General features: G+C 37.7%; 3 protein-coding genes across 8 annotated transcripts; 1 reads left to right on the top strand and 2 right to left on the bottom strand.

The window, feature by feature from the left end:
• Nucleotides 1–148: 148 nt before the first annotated feature.
• LOC120010822 lies at nt 149–1,968 on the bottom strand. Its single transcript, XM_038861705.1, has 2 exons — nt 1,186–1,968; nt 149–1,058 (listed from the first exon to the last, which is right to left on the bottom strand). Exons 1-2 carry the CDS (start codon nt 1,806–1,808, stop codon nt 338–340), a joined length of 1,344 nt encoding a protein of 447 aa, XP_038717633.1. The 5' UTR covers nt 1,809–1,968; the 3' UTR covers nt 149–337.
• A 2,891-nt stretch (nt 1,969–4,859) lies between these two features.
• On the top strand, nt 4,860–5,536 carry LOC120010883 (50S ribosomal protein 6, chloroplastic-like). The gene has a single exon (XM_038861793.1). The coding sequence runs from the start codon at nt 5,036–5,038 to the stop codon at nt 5,399–5,401; it is 366 nt and encodes a 121-aa protein (XP_038717721.1). The 5' UTR covers nt 4,860–5,035; the 3' UTR covers nt 5,402–5,536.
• A 44-nt stretch (nt 5,537–5,580) lies between these two features.
• LOC120010882 (inositol-tetrakisphosphate 1-kinase 3-like) lies at nt 5,581–10,362 on the bottom strand. 6 transcript variants are annotated; one of them, XM_038861792.1, is made up of 12 exons: nt 9,639–9,658; nt 8,557–8,638; nt 8,360–8,392; nt 7,971–8,125; nt 7,772–7,864; nt 7,540–7,660; nt 7,281–7,373; nt 6,945–7,064; nt 6,674–6,850; nt 6,331–6,386; nt 6,140–6,233; nt 5,581–6,037 (listed from the first exon to the last, which is right to left on the bottom strand). In XM_038861792.1, the coding sequence occupies exons 6-12, from the start codon at nt 7,580–7,582 to the stop codon at nt 5,967–5,969; spliced, it is 654 nt and encodes a 217-aa protein (XP_038717720.1). In that variant the 5' UTR covers nt 7,583–7,660; nt 7,772–7,864; nt 7,971–8,125; nt 8,360–8,392; nt 8,557–8,638; nt 9,639–9,658; the 3' UTR covers nt 5,581–5,966. The 6 variants fall into 6 exon arrangements, with proteins under 6 accessions (XP_038717720.1, XP_038717717.1, XP_038717718.1 ...); XM_038861789.1 differs by having other exon boundaries at nt 7,772–8,125; XM_038861790.1 differs by having other exon boundaries at nt 7,540–7,864.
• Between the last annotated feature and the right edge of the window lie 4,869 nt (nt 10,363–15,231).

The following is a 15,231-nucleotide window of genomic DNA, read 5'->3' as shown; positions in this document are numbered from 1 at the left end:
GATGGTTAAATAAGTCCAGACTTTACAACTGTTCTCAACAAGGTCAAGAGGACCCATGTGTAGCCAACCAAGTACCCACATTGTCTTTGCCCCCACCACACGACCTTTAGTTTGAATTTAGTGTCACTGTAAAATAGTCACTGCCCCCTTCAGAGTTCAGAGAACAAAAGTTAACAAAGCCAAACAAGTAAAAACAAAACTTGTCTGTCTAATCTTCCCCCAAACTGTACACAGTTAGTACTTAGTGGTAGTAAGGCTATTTACTACAATGGTGTTAAAAAAAAAACACCCCACTCAAATATTAAAATTTTGAAAGGGAACATAAAACGACGACCTATCAGCGAAGCACGTCATTCTGCTGACACAGCTCTTTCCTCAGCCGTTGAGAGAAAAGCCTGCAAGCATCCATGCTAAGATCAATGGCTGCAGCTAAAGCCACGAAAGCAGCTGCATCCTCCGTGCAGTTCACGTGCTGGACACCCACCTCCACACAGGACTTACTGCACTTTCCTTCTCCTTCCACCCTGGCCGACATTACAAACCCTCTGTACATATAGTATGGCCACAAGCCGTAACCGTGATCTCCGCTGCCTCTCGGGCTGCACGCAGGTGATGTGCCGCTGCTCGGCTTGGCTCGGCTGTTAGTATTGGCGCCAAGGTCGATGACAAACTTGCCTCCCTTGTGGGAACTAAGTGTGGACTCCGATAGTAGAATGCCGGCCGCACCCATGCCTCCATTGTTGTCCGGGATTAGCTCGAATCGGTAACCGAGTCCGTCAGAGGCACCACGCTCGCGCCACGCCTCAAGCCGACCCCATGGCTTCCAAGTCCCATCGCCGGGTCGGAGTATGAGCCAGGACCCAGGGTTGGACCGACTGACCCGGTCTGAGCCGGGAGAGGCCACAAATGGAGTGACCATTGAAGCTGCTGCAACTGGAGAGCCGGAGAGGTCGTGGACCGTTATAGACCATCCTTTCCGTTCCTTTCCAGGTCGCTCTCTTTCGTTTCCAAATGAGCTGAGCCATCCCCTTGAACCGCTCGACTCCGTAGGTAACGATCTGTGACAAGTAACGAAATAATTAGCAAAAACGACTTGGAGAAAAAGAAAGGAGAATCAGACATGGAGAATCACCTAAAAAGTTATTTGATAATTAAACTATAATAAACAAATAACTGGTGACTAACCTTGAAATCTGGTTCCGGTCACCGGTGCTCCTGAAGCTAAACTTGCAAGTGAAAACTGGTTGCCTGATATTCCCCTGAATCTGGAATATTTGAGGACTACACTCAGGCTCGCCGTCGAACTGGAACACGAATCTCGGGTCGGGCTCCGCCTTCACATTCAAGTGAAACAGAGCAGAGGATCCTTTGGAGTTCTTTCCTACAGAAATCCAACCATTGTGAAACACACAAGCCTTAGATTCCGTTCCCGCCAGATCCAACGGCACCGTTACCCTCCCTAGTAATCTTCCAGAGTTAACACCGCAGGTCGTCCCTCTCCTGCCGGTGTAGATTGAGATTTTCAAGCACGGTTTCCCACCGAAAATAGATTTCGCAGCGAGCCGGTCAAGATCAGACTTGCTCAAGTGAAACGCAGCCGACAATGCCTGGTGCTGGCCGTCAGGAAATATACTCTCCGGCAAGATGTACGGAACAACAGCAGTCTGAATTGGAAAGTGATTAAGCTTGATCTTGCAGAAGCAAGGCGACGAGGATGGGTGAACAACAGAGCTAGCGGGCTTTGAAGCCACAGGTATTTTCAATGCCAAATTCTCTACTGTTACGCGCACGAAAGGACATGGATCCATGGCTATGGCTGCCCTTCTATGGCTCCTTCACTGCCTAGTGACTCTGACAGGGAAAGAAGCCGCGGCAATGTGCCTTCGCTGGCATACCAAACACTGTCTCAGTCTCTCTTTCTCCGTTAACTGAAATTCAGAATTCTAACGCTATTCTCTCTCTAGCTCAGTAGGCTATTTATCTCCCCTTTCTCTCTCTAGTTTGTTGAAGAAATATTTAATGGATTTCTTGCACAGCTGGCTGTGGATAACAGCTGTGTACAGGCTGGCAATTAATGCCAGCTGAGAGCGAAGTTGACGCCACCAGAGTTTTCCAACCTGACCAACTACAACAACAAATGTAGGCCACCACATCCTCGTCTTGGACCAAAATACCCTTCATCCCCTCCTCTTCTTTGCAGTTCACACGTGTGATCACTATACAGCTGATCTCAAACAAACGTAACGATAAATGGGGTCCCACACGTGGCTGCACATGATTTTCTTTCCCTCCTGTTAGTTTGATTGAACCGACCGTCATCCGACCTTGAGAGGGTTTGACCTTGCCATGTCATTTTGGGTTGGTACGGCCCAACAAGGAAAGGTCATGCTTTTACTACAATATTAAATTGACTGTTTGGCTCCAATTGGACTACTTCAAATCTTATAGCTCTCATTTGATTTCTCAAAAAGTTATATCATATATATTATATGATTACTGAATAAGAAAATGATTTTGGTGCAGCCACATCAGTTTCTAGATAAATTCTACAATTGTCATGTGGATTAATGAAAATGATTAAAATGCATGTTAATTATTTTATTCCAACACACAAATAACAGTGTATCTAATTAAAATATATTTTAATTATATATTTTATGGTAATACATTGTGCAAAAGGTTATGGCAAGCAAACATATATGGAAAGAAAATAGGCTTGGGCTTGGGCTTGGGCTTCAAAGGAGAACTCAATTATATATAAAAAAAATTCCCACTAGTAACTTATAATAATCAAACGAGTAATCATTTCTCATACTCATTTAAATTAACTTATTAAATTAGCTCATTATACAAAGTTCATCTCAAATATTAAAAATTAAATGGTTCAAAATTTTAAATTGGATAAAATGACAAACAAACATTTTTCACACTAAGTTTAAACTAATATTACAAATTTTATCAATTTAAAAGGTTCTCTATCAAAATAGTAAATATTTAACAAATAAAAAAAAGAAATGCTTTATTTTTTTATTTGATTTTTCCGAAATGTTTTGATCTATAAGATCCATTTTCGATTTGATACTTGTTTTAGTCAATTAAGTTCAATGGATTGATTTACATATGCATAAAATTTTTGCTGACAAAAGAGTTTCGTCGGTTAAGCTATATTCTAGAAAAATGGGGGATTCTTTTGTTATTTTTCCCGCAAACATTATTCATTTCAGAAGACTTCAATGGGGACACGCAAGAAATAGGCCAATTCACCCGCTTTGTCATAATGTCATTCTTCAACCCATTCAATCCATCCCAATAAGTTGCAACCATTGGATCTATTCCACTTATGTCTTCTTCAATATTGAGGATCCATCTAAGAAACGGATCAGGGGTAAGTCCAGTGTTGAAAAACATTATATCCAACCAATGGACTATCCTAACAGTCAAATTGATCTAACGACTAAATAAATATTTCATTTTTTTATTTGACCAAGGCAAGAAAACCTGAAATCAATTTGTTCCTCCTCAAATTGTTTTCTTCCCCCAAATCGCATTCTTCCTCTCACAATCAAAATGAAACTCAAAATTTCATTATCCATCCTCCAACACTAGACCCACCAATGGACTATCTTAACCGTCAAATTAATCTAAATAATTCATTTTTTTATTTGACCAGGGCAAGAAAACCTGAAATCAATTTGTTCCTCCTGAAATTGTTTTCTTCCCCAAATCGTATTCTTCCTCTCGCAATCAGAATGAAACTCAAAATTTCATTATCCATCTTATGTTTTTGTATTCAAGCAGCTTAGAATGAAAACAGGATGCACCCATTACAACTCAGGTTGTTAATTTTAATGAGAAAATACAATATTTGTGGTATCTATTCCAAGTTAGACATTTACCCCGATTGGGAGCATAGGTAAGGTTTAAGCAAGCATCTACCCCGAATCTGGTATTCAATACATATAAATTTGGAGTTCATAGATATGGTAGTTAGATCTGGCATAAATTTATCTTTCTCCGAGACAAGCCTCTACCTCTCTCATCTTCAAAGCGCGGGTATAAGAAGATTTGAGGAAGAAGAAGATCTTGGGAGAAACAAATTGGATCGTGAGTGTGAAAAGGAGGAACAATGAGAAGATGAAAACAAATTTGGGGAGGAAGAGTAAAAGACGGATAGAGAAGACATGAAAGATTTTTTTTTTCATTGTTAATGGTGCTATTGAAAAACTCTGGACTCAACAAGTGGACTACTGGTTGAGTCCAGGGTTTTTCAATACTGGACCTACCCCGTTCCCTAAGAAACAATTGATGAATAATCAAAATAATATAATAATAAAGAAACCGAATAATAAACAATTAAAGAATATATCTAAGCATAGGAATATCATATATTGGGGTGAATTTAGTCCCATATCAAAACCCAGCAAACCCAATAATAAATCGTGAGAGGCGTAGCAGAGCCTTTGTCAAACACGATTCAATTGCATATGACGTAGCAGAGACTCGATTCAATCGCAGATGGCGTAACAGAGACAAACCCAATCGCACCTAGTAGCAAAGGCTCGATTCAATAACAGAGAGAGAAAAGAGCAGAGACTCAATTCTAACATGAGAGGGACGGAGATTGACAAAAGAGATATAAAGAGAATTTCACCGGAGAGGGCCGTTGGGACTCCGAAGAACAAAATTGTCTGACATCCTTCTTGCTTATTAAAAAATAAATAAACAAGAGAGAGACCCAAAATAAGTACTTAAAAAAGATTGGGCCTTTTGGGACTTCAAAAGTCCATATTTGGGCCCAACAAATATGAGTTACAAACCCACGAAAAGCAAGCCCATGTGAAACCAACAACAATTGAGGATAATACATCCAAATCCAATCCTCATTGGAAGGAGAAAATATTCAGTGGAAACAGCACACCACGTACAGGTCCACATAGAGGTTATAATCCAATAACTCACACGCTGCCTTTCTTTTTCTATTTTCGTCAACCAATACAGTAATACATAGAAAATTCAGCCAAATCCAAAGACAATCATGTCCATCTCTTCCTCTATATTCACTTCTCTAATTTTCTTACCTCCCAAACCATCTCTGTCTTCTTTCTCTGGTATCATCGCCAAGACAATCCAAACGACTAGAGGTGGGAATGGTTTCGGCTTGCTGATAGAGGGATCGTGGAGACCGCAGAAGAAGGCAACTGCACATCACATGAAGACAAGGCCGCGGAAGAGTCAACCATGGGATATAAGACGCAAACCCGCTGTGTATCCTCCTCTTCCCTCTCTTCCTTCTGAGTGGACTCTCGTTTCTTCTGGTGGTGGTGATGATGGCGGTGCTGGTTCTGATGTTGCTGGTGAGAGTGCTGGGTCTTCAATTTCTATTGTACAGGCCTCACTTTGAAGTGGGTAGCTTGTTGTATGTTGTACTGTCGTGTGCGTTGTATTTCTTTGAGATATCGTTGTTGGTGTTCTCCTTTTGTATGTTGGTCTTTTCGTTTTTTCATGTTTGATGAAGATTACGAGTGAATTGAAATTATACAGTCAGTCCACCTCCATCAAAAGAATGTCGGCAAGGAAAGAAGTTGGAAGGACAAGTTTTATTCTAGAACTCTGTTATAGTACAAAGTTTGAAGGACATTATTCCCAAAATGAAATCTCTATACAAAACATCTTCGCCTGCAGCAAATTAGGCAACGGCTCCTGCAGCCTTACCTTCTTTCTTTTTTTTCCCCTAAAAAATAAAAGCAGAAAGACTAGTATTTACATTACTTGAACGCTTGGATTCCGATTTGTTTTGTTTTGTTTTGTTCGGTCATTTATATGCCCTCGGCTGCTGGCAGAATCACTTCATGATGCTGGCAGGCATTATATACTTTAATCTACAGGACAATAAACTAGCGCAGGTCAAGTTGCAAATTGATCAAGAAATATCTTCTGATAGCTCCTGAAGCATGATCAAAGGTTACTCAACGACTCTGCGCCAGGCGCAACAGAAAATCGGTAAATATGTGCTCGTATCCAGGCATCTTCCCATACCCTGCAATATTTCCAACCAAAACACTGTCAACTGGGATCTTGGAGTTGCAGGTAATCAAACTTCTCCACGTTAATTGACAAACAACGAGCGAATTTTACTTGCCTGGGAAATAATTGATGTCAATGACATAAAACTGATCTCTGGTCCCAACCGTTCCACGCTCTCGTATAATATCTAGATTGAACAGATGAAGACCCTGCACGATCAAGAATGATTAGTAAAATGTAAAAAACAATTCAACAATTACTGACATGGAGGCTTCCACAAATTAGAAGTCAGATGATGAAAGTTACCAGCCGACGACGGAGTTCCTTTGCCAGCTTCTCAAGCAAAGATCGAGGAGGAAGCTCTGTAGAGCGAGAATAAATGTCAGATGGACCTCACAAGATTTTAAAACCAGGATTATCATGTATGATAAAAAAAGCCGAAACGATACAACGGTATCATCAATGCACAAGCAAATCTCTTCTCTTAGAATTTAAGTGATGAAGAAAACATCCAGAGAACATGACCAAGGATCAACACTTGAAATTCTGCCAGTCCAATACTTGGCAAACGTTTTCTTTCAATCATCTGACGCAAAACATACAGAAGCAAAAAAAAAAAAAAAATATTTTTGAACACCATGTAACTTACCTGCAACACAAGGATCCAGATCAGCATCATCAGCAGAGGCTGCTGCACAAGATACCCGAGGAAAACGGAAGACTCCAGCATTCTTGGAGAGCTCCCATTTACTGACATCAGGCAAAGAGAAACGCCTGACAACTTTTATAGTTTCCCCAACAATGTATACCTTGAAAAGCACCCCTCCTACAATGCCAAAAGAAATGGAGTTGAATGGATTATATTGAGCTTATGGCAGGGAGAAAATTAACAGGATAATCAATGAAATGCCATCAGATACCATGGTTAACAAACTCTTGAAGAACGAGTGGAGGCTCAAGTTTCCGTAGGGAGTACTGATCATATGCAAGTGACAACTCGTGAGACTTTGCACTTCCATCAGCAACCAATGGTTTTGCAACTGAAACAAATAGGATATGGAAGATCAAAGCAAATCACTGGGGAAGAGGAAAATTTATGACATTTATCCTGTATATTTCCTGAAACTTATCAATGGCACACAACATAGAAACATAACAAGTCCATGACAGAAATAATTTCCCTGAAAAATCTAATGCACTACAGGAACAATAGATAAAGGAGTACAGTAAAACTGAATGCATAATGTCTATATTACCGATGGGTAGTGTCAGCCCAGCTTTCATAACAGCATCAGGAATGGAAGATGCATCTCTTTTGATAACTAGTTGGTGCGGAACACCTACTTTTCCTACAAAAAATCAATGACATTATTTGGATCAGAATCATACCACCAACTTAGCTAAGTGCTAGTTACTTTGACACCTTACACATCAAGGATGAAATTATTGCCAAAATTCAAACTAGATACTGCTTCCTTTGGAATCAAATGTCTAGTAATATCATACAAAAATTACCATAGGAATCAGAAAAATTCATGTCAGCAACACACTGGAGCATGGATTGACGATTGCGCAAATGCTGTATAGCATCTGGAGGATCAAGAACCGTGACTTCTGGGTGTGCACATCTGTAGTCCTATAATGGTTTGCAAACACTTTTAACATTAAGAACTAATGGTACAAAATATTAAACAAAAAGCTTTATTCAATTCATATGACCAATAATGCAAGGATAAAAATGCACTACTTGAAAAGATTAATTGACAGATACTGGTATGGCTACGGAATCACAGGAAACATGTTTGCATAACCCAGCAGTACAACATTAAGTATGGTAAACCTGTACATCAAGTATGGCAGAGTTTGAACTAAGAATTAATGAACGCCCATATTTAGCTAACAAAATAGGAAAGGTGACAATGTACCAATATGATGGGAACCCTTACTTGAAAACAATTTTTTGTCAACAACTAATGCTTTGGAAACCTGAAAAAATGAGCTAGATGGCCAAGGAAGTAGAAACATCCGCACTCGCTGAAAGCTTAAGGCCTCGACCACAACTATTGAGTCATTATTCATGATGGAGGAAAGAGCATGCACTCTGCAAATTATTTCAGCCACGAATAAGTTTTAAGATTCTAAAGCTCACCCGCAGTCAGTGATTATAGACCTCTGCTAGGGGACTATACAATCACACAGAAGTGCAACAGTCATGCCGAATGCTAGCATAAATATTCACAATCTCAAATGAATAGGATACCACGTATTCACGTATGCTAGGATTTTCACAAGTTGCTGAAGCAAAAGTACAATATGATATGTAACATGAACGAACCTCAAGAATCTGGCGCCATTCCTTTCCACATAACTGCATTAAGCCCGAAAAAAAAAAGACAATTAAGTCCAGAATCCACATACCATACCATCCAATAGGAACTGGCGATGCTGGGGATGGGCATACTAGGTGAACTTATGCAAAAACCCATAGATGCTGGAGGGAAAATCAGAACACTAAAAGACTAACATACTAACCTTATGCAACACAATGTCAAATGGACCTTGATCAGAAAGAGGCCGGTTTTGATCAATTGGAACAAATAATATTCCTTTGTTCCTGAAAATTTTCCCATTTGAATCAGCTGAGTAAACAAAAAATGAGAAAACCAAATACTAGAATAAATAAAGGTAAACAATTCCCGTGCACAAGTATTCCACTGGGCACTAGGTCAGGAATTTAACTTGTGACCTTTAGTTGCACTCATGCAACTCTACCATTGGGTCACATGTTCTCCTGTTAAATCAGAGAAGAAATACATAATTGTAAACTACAGAATGCATTGTTACATCAACATTATGCAGCCTGGAAAGTGATTGTTGTTAGCTCAACATTGTATCAAACGTATGAGGACATTAACTATAAATAATTGTTCGGCAGTATTTCACAGTTCACACCTAACAAATGATCCTATATCACCAGATGGAAAAGAACCAAGCAAATGGAATTTGTGTCTTAGATCTATTGTTATGAAAGCAAGTAGGAGTTTCAACTTTCAAGACAACTGATAGGCTATCTACCCTCTTTTAGCTACACAAACACGGAGAACAATGATCCTCCATTACCAAGGAAACAGCACATTGAATACACCAACATACAGAATCAAGTCAAAAAATGCTAGCTAACAAATTACTTATTTATTTAATGTCAGATGGAAAGTTCACAATTGCAATTGTGCTCATCTTTCAACGAAATAACTTAGAAACTGACTATCAAGAAACCGATTTTCAAGATTTAACATTTGGGCAAGTGACACAGAAGGCCAGGAAAGGGAAAGGTAAATGGAAGGAATATTTTTGACTTATTTGAAAATTGTTGTTGCGTGAAAATCTTATCAATGGCTTCCATTTTCTTTAATAACCAAAAGAAAACGACATCTATAGAATATTCGAGGTCAGTATCTTTGCAAAGAATCCAAAGAACCAAAAAATCAAACAGCTGAAGAACAACAACGAAAAGCTCAGGTTGTACAAAGTATTCGCAGCCAAAATCGCATCATCAATTCAATTCCAATGACATATAACCGAGCAGTAGACCTGCGATCAAATATCAAAAATACCTAGCTAGGCATTCGAGCTTCGGCTGCAAGAAGCTCCTAGTCTTCTTGGAAGTAAGGGCGTAGCCGACCACAACCGGCTTCGCCGGTTCAGGAAACCCTAACTCTATCAACGTTGCCTCCTCTTCTCTGTGATCTCCTTCTTCTCCGTTCTTTCTAACGCAAGATAAAACTTCCTCCTCCAATTTCACGCCCATTAAGCCTAGCTTTTCGACTCTCAAAAAACGGGAAAAAAAAAATTACGAACCAGATTTGTTCTTTTCTCTACGTTTCAGTCTCACCAAACAGAGCAGACTCCTCTGTTCTTGAATTGAATCAATGTTCAGGAGAGAAATAAATATAGAGATGCGAAAATATGGTGTTTGGTACGATGGAATTCAAGATTTTGGATTGGCAAGATTTCGCGCAGGAACTCGAAGAAGACGATGATATGGAAGAGAGTCTCAGAGGACTAACAGATATCACGAAACGCTTGTGTGGAGAGAGCAGGGGATGGGGGTATCGTATTTATAGGCCGGGCAGGGATTGACTATTTAGCTGTGGAATCTTGCAATATTTGTTGTTTTAGGGGTGATAACCAGTCACAGAAAGTTCCAAACAAATACGCGTTTTGGTCACTGGAACACATGCTCCTTCTTTGCTCCACTTTTTTTCCTCTCTCTCTCTATTTTTTTTTTCTCCTCTCTCTACGTTTCAGTCTCACCAAACAGAGCAGACTCCTCTGTTCTTGAATTGAAACAATGTTCAGGAGAGAAATAAATATAGAGATGCGAAAATATGGTGTTTGGTACGATGGAATTCAAGATTTTGGATTGGCAAGATTTCGCGCAGGAACTCGAAGAAGACGATGATATGGAAGAGAGTCTCAGAGGACTAACAGATATCACGAAACGCTTGTGTGGAGAGAGCAGGGGATGGGGGTATCGTATTTATAGGCCGGGCAGGGATTGACTATTTAGCTGTGGAATCTTGCAATATTTGTTGTTTTAGGGGTGATAACCAGTCACAGAAAGTTCCAAACAAATACGCGTTTTGGTCACTGGAACACATGCTCCTTCTTTGCTCCACTTTTCTCCCTCTCTCTCTACTTTTTGTTTGAGGATGAAAAACTATATAACCAGACTATCTCTCATTCTCCTCTCTCTACTTGGTATATATACCTATAACGTTATAACTTATAAACTTGTATGATATGATATCACTTTTTTTAAATGAATTTTTTTTTTTAAACAAGGGCTTTAAGGAAGGGGTAGGATTCAAATCCATGATCTAATGGGTGAATGATCATTTACATGCAATGTGATTGTCGTTCAATCAACGGCAGGGCCGTCTCTAGCATTTTGGAGCCCTAGACAAGTTAAGAAAATGAGGTCTCCATCCCCTAAAATAATTTTTTTTTAAATCTCAAATCTAGCATATCTAATAAATCCAAAATGTAATATAATTAGTTCTTGAATACACATAAATTATTATCAATATCCAATAAATTAAGTAACTCAAACTTATAAATTTATTACATCAAATGAAACCAAATAATTCATGGGGGAGGGATCTCATTTGTACGGTTCGGATTTGATTTGTAACACAGCAATCAAAGTTCTAGATCAATGAATTACACTTTTTAATTTTTATATATGTGATAGCGTGTCATTTTATGTATAGTTTCTTAAATCAATTGGCAAGTACACTGTATTGTCTGTACACACCTAAAAAACTATACAACTTAATAAAAAGTGAGGTCACTCCCCCATGAGAGGCCCTAGGCAACTGTCTGTCCGGCCTCCCCAAGGAGCCGTCTATGACCAACGGCTTACTCGCATATGATATCATTTTTGATTATGTTATAAATGATGTGAAATACTTCAACATTTTGGGTTGTACAAAAATTATCAATATAACTGAATTGACCGATAACCGAACTAATCGATTGGTTTTTTCAAAAAAAATTACATATTTCTTTAAAAAAAGATCGAAAAATCAATCGATAAGATAAACAAACTACCGATCAATCAATTAAATTAATGTCAAAAATCGAAGAAGAAAAAACCGATTGAAACCGACCATTTTCACCCATAACAACAACAGGTCACCTAGAGAAAAATATAAGTTGCAACGGGTTAAAACGCTACGTACTAAATTGGGGAGTGAAAATGAAAGGTTTTGGATAAAAATTTCAGCGATTTTTGTAGTACAAGCCACTTGAGAAAAAATATATTTTAACCAATTTAATTTTTTGAGTTTTTTTTTTAAAAAAAAATTCTAAGAACTACTTTTTGCACATACATGTTTTCAAAAACAAATTATTAAATTATCAAAATAACTTGTTATTCTCTAGTACCTATCAAACACGATTTGGTCGATAATAACTACGAGTTGGAGACAAATATAAGAACTTAACTGAAAACAACAGCATAAATATCTTGAAGCGTTTTAAAATGTATTTCATAACTCTTTTATTTAACAAATCATCCCATAATTAGAGACATTTTTCTAGTGGATTGTACCGACAAATTCCGAGAAATGAGAATAATTGGGCTGAAAAAATAAATTTTAGGGTCATTTTCATGGTTTGTGATGTGGAAGTGTGCGGACAAAATTCAGTACATAAAATTAATTTAGAATGGTCATTTTCTTTGTTATGAAAATATCGTTATTGTCTCAAAATTAACTTCAAATGTAGACAAATATGATAATGACATTATGATGACGCCCAAGTGGTGAGAATTTCAACAAGCTTCAAGTCCACAAAAATGTTTATTTTCTAAATTAATTTTTATATCGCTTATTTTAAATGATAAATAGGAGCTTAAAATTGAATTAATCGTAAAGGGTATTTTCATTAACTAATTAATTTTAAGAATAGTCCATGAAAACGTAATTATTTGAGTTTGCCATTACTTATTATTAACAAATAATCAAGTCGGCGGGTGAGAAATTTCTATACGTACATATTTGACTACCTGAGTTTAGGTCCTATATCAAATGTATAAATGACAAATTTATATAGAATCATTATCGACTAAAACATGACCCTAAATACAATATTCTACTATATGTTAGTAATTATTTTACCTACAACCTACAACTTGGTGATTAAGATTGCATTAAACTAAATCTAATTAAATTCATGTGTGTCTTCCGATAATGGGCCTATTTGGAAGTGTTGTCAACTCCTATGAGGTGCTGTGGGCTATAAAATTGTGGTGCTGTGAGTTGAGTTGGAACGCAAAAAGCTGTTTGGCGCATCACTTTTAAAACTGTGGTGTGATGCTGTGGGGTGCGTTTGTCGTATCTAAATTACTGTTATATTAGATGACTAATAATATTAATATAAAATCACTTAATGTTTACATTGTACATTAATCTAAAATAAAATAATTGACCTAATTTGATTACAGAGGACAATTCAACATATATTGTAAGCATTTGGGAGTGTTGTGAGGTAAAAAGTTGTGGTGCTGTGAGGTGAGTTGAAATGCAAAAATTATTTGACGTGTCACAAAAAATTGTGGTGCTATGAGGTGCGATGCACCTGAATACAATTGAAACACATTATCAAACACTATCAATATGTCAATTGTCATTTGTCCGACTTGCGTTGGCATCGAATAATCCCAAAATCTAGGAGTGTAAGAAAGGAAAGGTGACAAAAAAAGGTGGCCACAGTAGCAGCAGCCATTTCAGCTGTCCAAATTTTGGTACTGTCCATTATTGCATAAAAGGATGCATGTGATCCTCAATGCAACATCATGAATATCATGCAGACAGGTTCGAGTGGATGGGCCACAAATTTCTACAGTATTAAATTTATTGGTGATGAGCGAGTTACCAAGTGGCCAATGAGTTGAATACAGTAAATCTCACATCGTAAACGTATTTTCTAACTCAAAGGATTTAGAAAAACAAATCTATATGAATTAATGTGGATCGATTCAAAGCGGACAATATTCACTAGCCCCAAAAATTAAAAAGGCTTCTCGAAGCGGACAATATATACTCACTAGTGCATAAATTAAAAAGGCTTGTTTGGAGTTGCATGTATATGCACAAATTGGATAAGCATTGCATATATAGATATGTATTATTTCTTATAATGTATATCTGCTCGTGGGGTTAGTTAAGATTATGTTTGTCTGACTAATAGATGCACCAATGATATGGATCAATCAGATTCGGACACCTAGGTCCGCATGTACAAATCTCATCTTCATTGTTTCTTTAATATTAAATTCGTAGATATTTACAAATATCAATATACTAACGTCTACCACCAACTAAGCTTTCAATTGGGCATTAGAAAACTATATAACGATGAAAAAGAAAGGGGAAAAAAGTGACAAATTTGTGTAGTTAAATACAAAGCAAATCAAAACTCGACCTTCGAGAGTGTTCGGCAATGTCCGTTATTTGAATTTTTGTTTTTTTAATTCTTCTATTTTCCATTTATATGGTGGCTCAAGTAGCCTCAAACTCTCTCACCCTTTGGAGAAATTAAGACAATCAACAAGTGCTCCGTGCATGTCCTTTTCTAGGAAATTAAAGCTCGACCATCTCATCGTACCAGAACCCAAACATATACGTGTATATATCTATATATATATATATATATATTGTCATGGGAATGCATTAATTCTCTATAATATTCTCATACTTGTGCGTTTCACCAGAAGAAATTTGTTTTCCTTTTTTGTTTATTTTCCTCCGTCCACCAGAAGAAAATGGAAATAAAAAATGTTGGCATCAATGTGGGCCTATGTATACCTAATTTGGTTCTGGTCATACAATTAATATTTACGTTTCTATGTAGACATTGTAAGTTGTAATTGAAATCTTTAATATTCTTTCTCCATAGGGTTGTTCGAGTTTTTGTGTTCCGATACTTAATTAGTAGAGAATCATAAAAAGAATCTAATGCATTGTGGGTTCAATACATAATGTTTAGCATAACGTATTGATTCCTAAATAAAATTGATCTCCATTTTAGGACTCTTGATTCCTTTAAGCGTTTGATCATCAAGGGATACTCTGCTTATGTATGCCGAGGTGCTCTACTCTCGGTCACATCATTTTGGATGAGGACAATTGCCACCCCGAATTTACGTCCTTAGGCTTCTCTTCATGATGCTCGCACTACCAGAAAAGGCGACTTTTGCAACGGAAAGTTGAAATAATTCCGTCGCAATTTATAATATTAGTGACAGAAAAATAGCCGTCGCTATTTTCCATCGCAATAATGGCAATTTCTAGTAGTGTGGCCGGATGTTGGTTTACCGAGGTCAATCCTCAGTGTTGGTTGTTGTCACCTCAGTATCCATGAATAATAATTAGGACTAAGCCCTAATCCGTGATATCATAGGTGGCACGTGTCGTGTTCTCACATGAAGAGTATTTTGATATTATCAGAACATAATTAATGGTATAGAATTATTCTTGTATCTGTTTCTTTCTTCTTTTTTCCTTTACGTGGGAATTGTTAGACGGGTCAACTCTCAAAAGCAGGTTATGCTAGCTACTCTATATTCAGTGTTGTGTTACTGTCAGATGGGAATTATTTGTAAGTTCGCGTGGTTTTCATGCTTAATGTTGATGCTCGTAG

The sequence above is a fragment of the Tripterygium wilfordii genome, chromosome 12, assembly GCF_013401445.1.
Source record: "Tripterygium wilfordii isolate XIE 37 chromosome 12, ASM1340144v1, whole genome shotgun sequence".
NCBI classification, from domain to species: Eukaryota; Viridiplantae; Streptophyta; class Magnoliopsida; order Celastrales; family Celastraceae; genus Tripterygium; species Tripterygium wilfordii.
This window is presented reverse-complemented; position numbering and strand designations above follow the sequence as displayed.

Bases quoted from the DNA above. Each gene is read 5' to 3' on its own strand.
- LOC120010822 (XM_038861705.1), bottom strand. From the start codon at position 1,808: ATGGATCCATGTCCTTTCGTGCGCGTAACAGTAGAGAATTTGGCATTG. The intron at 1,059-1,185 runs GTTAGTCACCAG...TACTTGTCACAG, and splicing joins GACCGGAACCAGATTTCAAG to ATCGTTACCTACGGAGTCGA.
- LOC120010883 (XM_038861793.1), top strand. From the start codon at position 5,036: ATGTCCATCTCTTCCTCTATATTCACTTCTCTAATTTTCTTACCTCCC.
- LOC120010882 (XM_038861787.1), bottom strand. From the start codon at position 9,832: ATGGGCGTGAAATTGGAGGAGGAAGTTTTATCTTGCGTTAGAAAGAAC. The intron at 7,661-8,359 runs GTTCGTTCATGT...AAACCATTATAG, and splicing joins AATGGCGCCAGATTCTTGAG to GACTACAGATGTGCACACCC. The intron at 6,387-6,673 runs GTAAGTTACATG...CTCGCTCTACAG, and splicing joins TCTGGATCCTTGTGTTGCAG to AGCTTCCTCCTCGATCTTTG.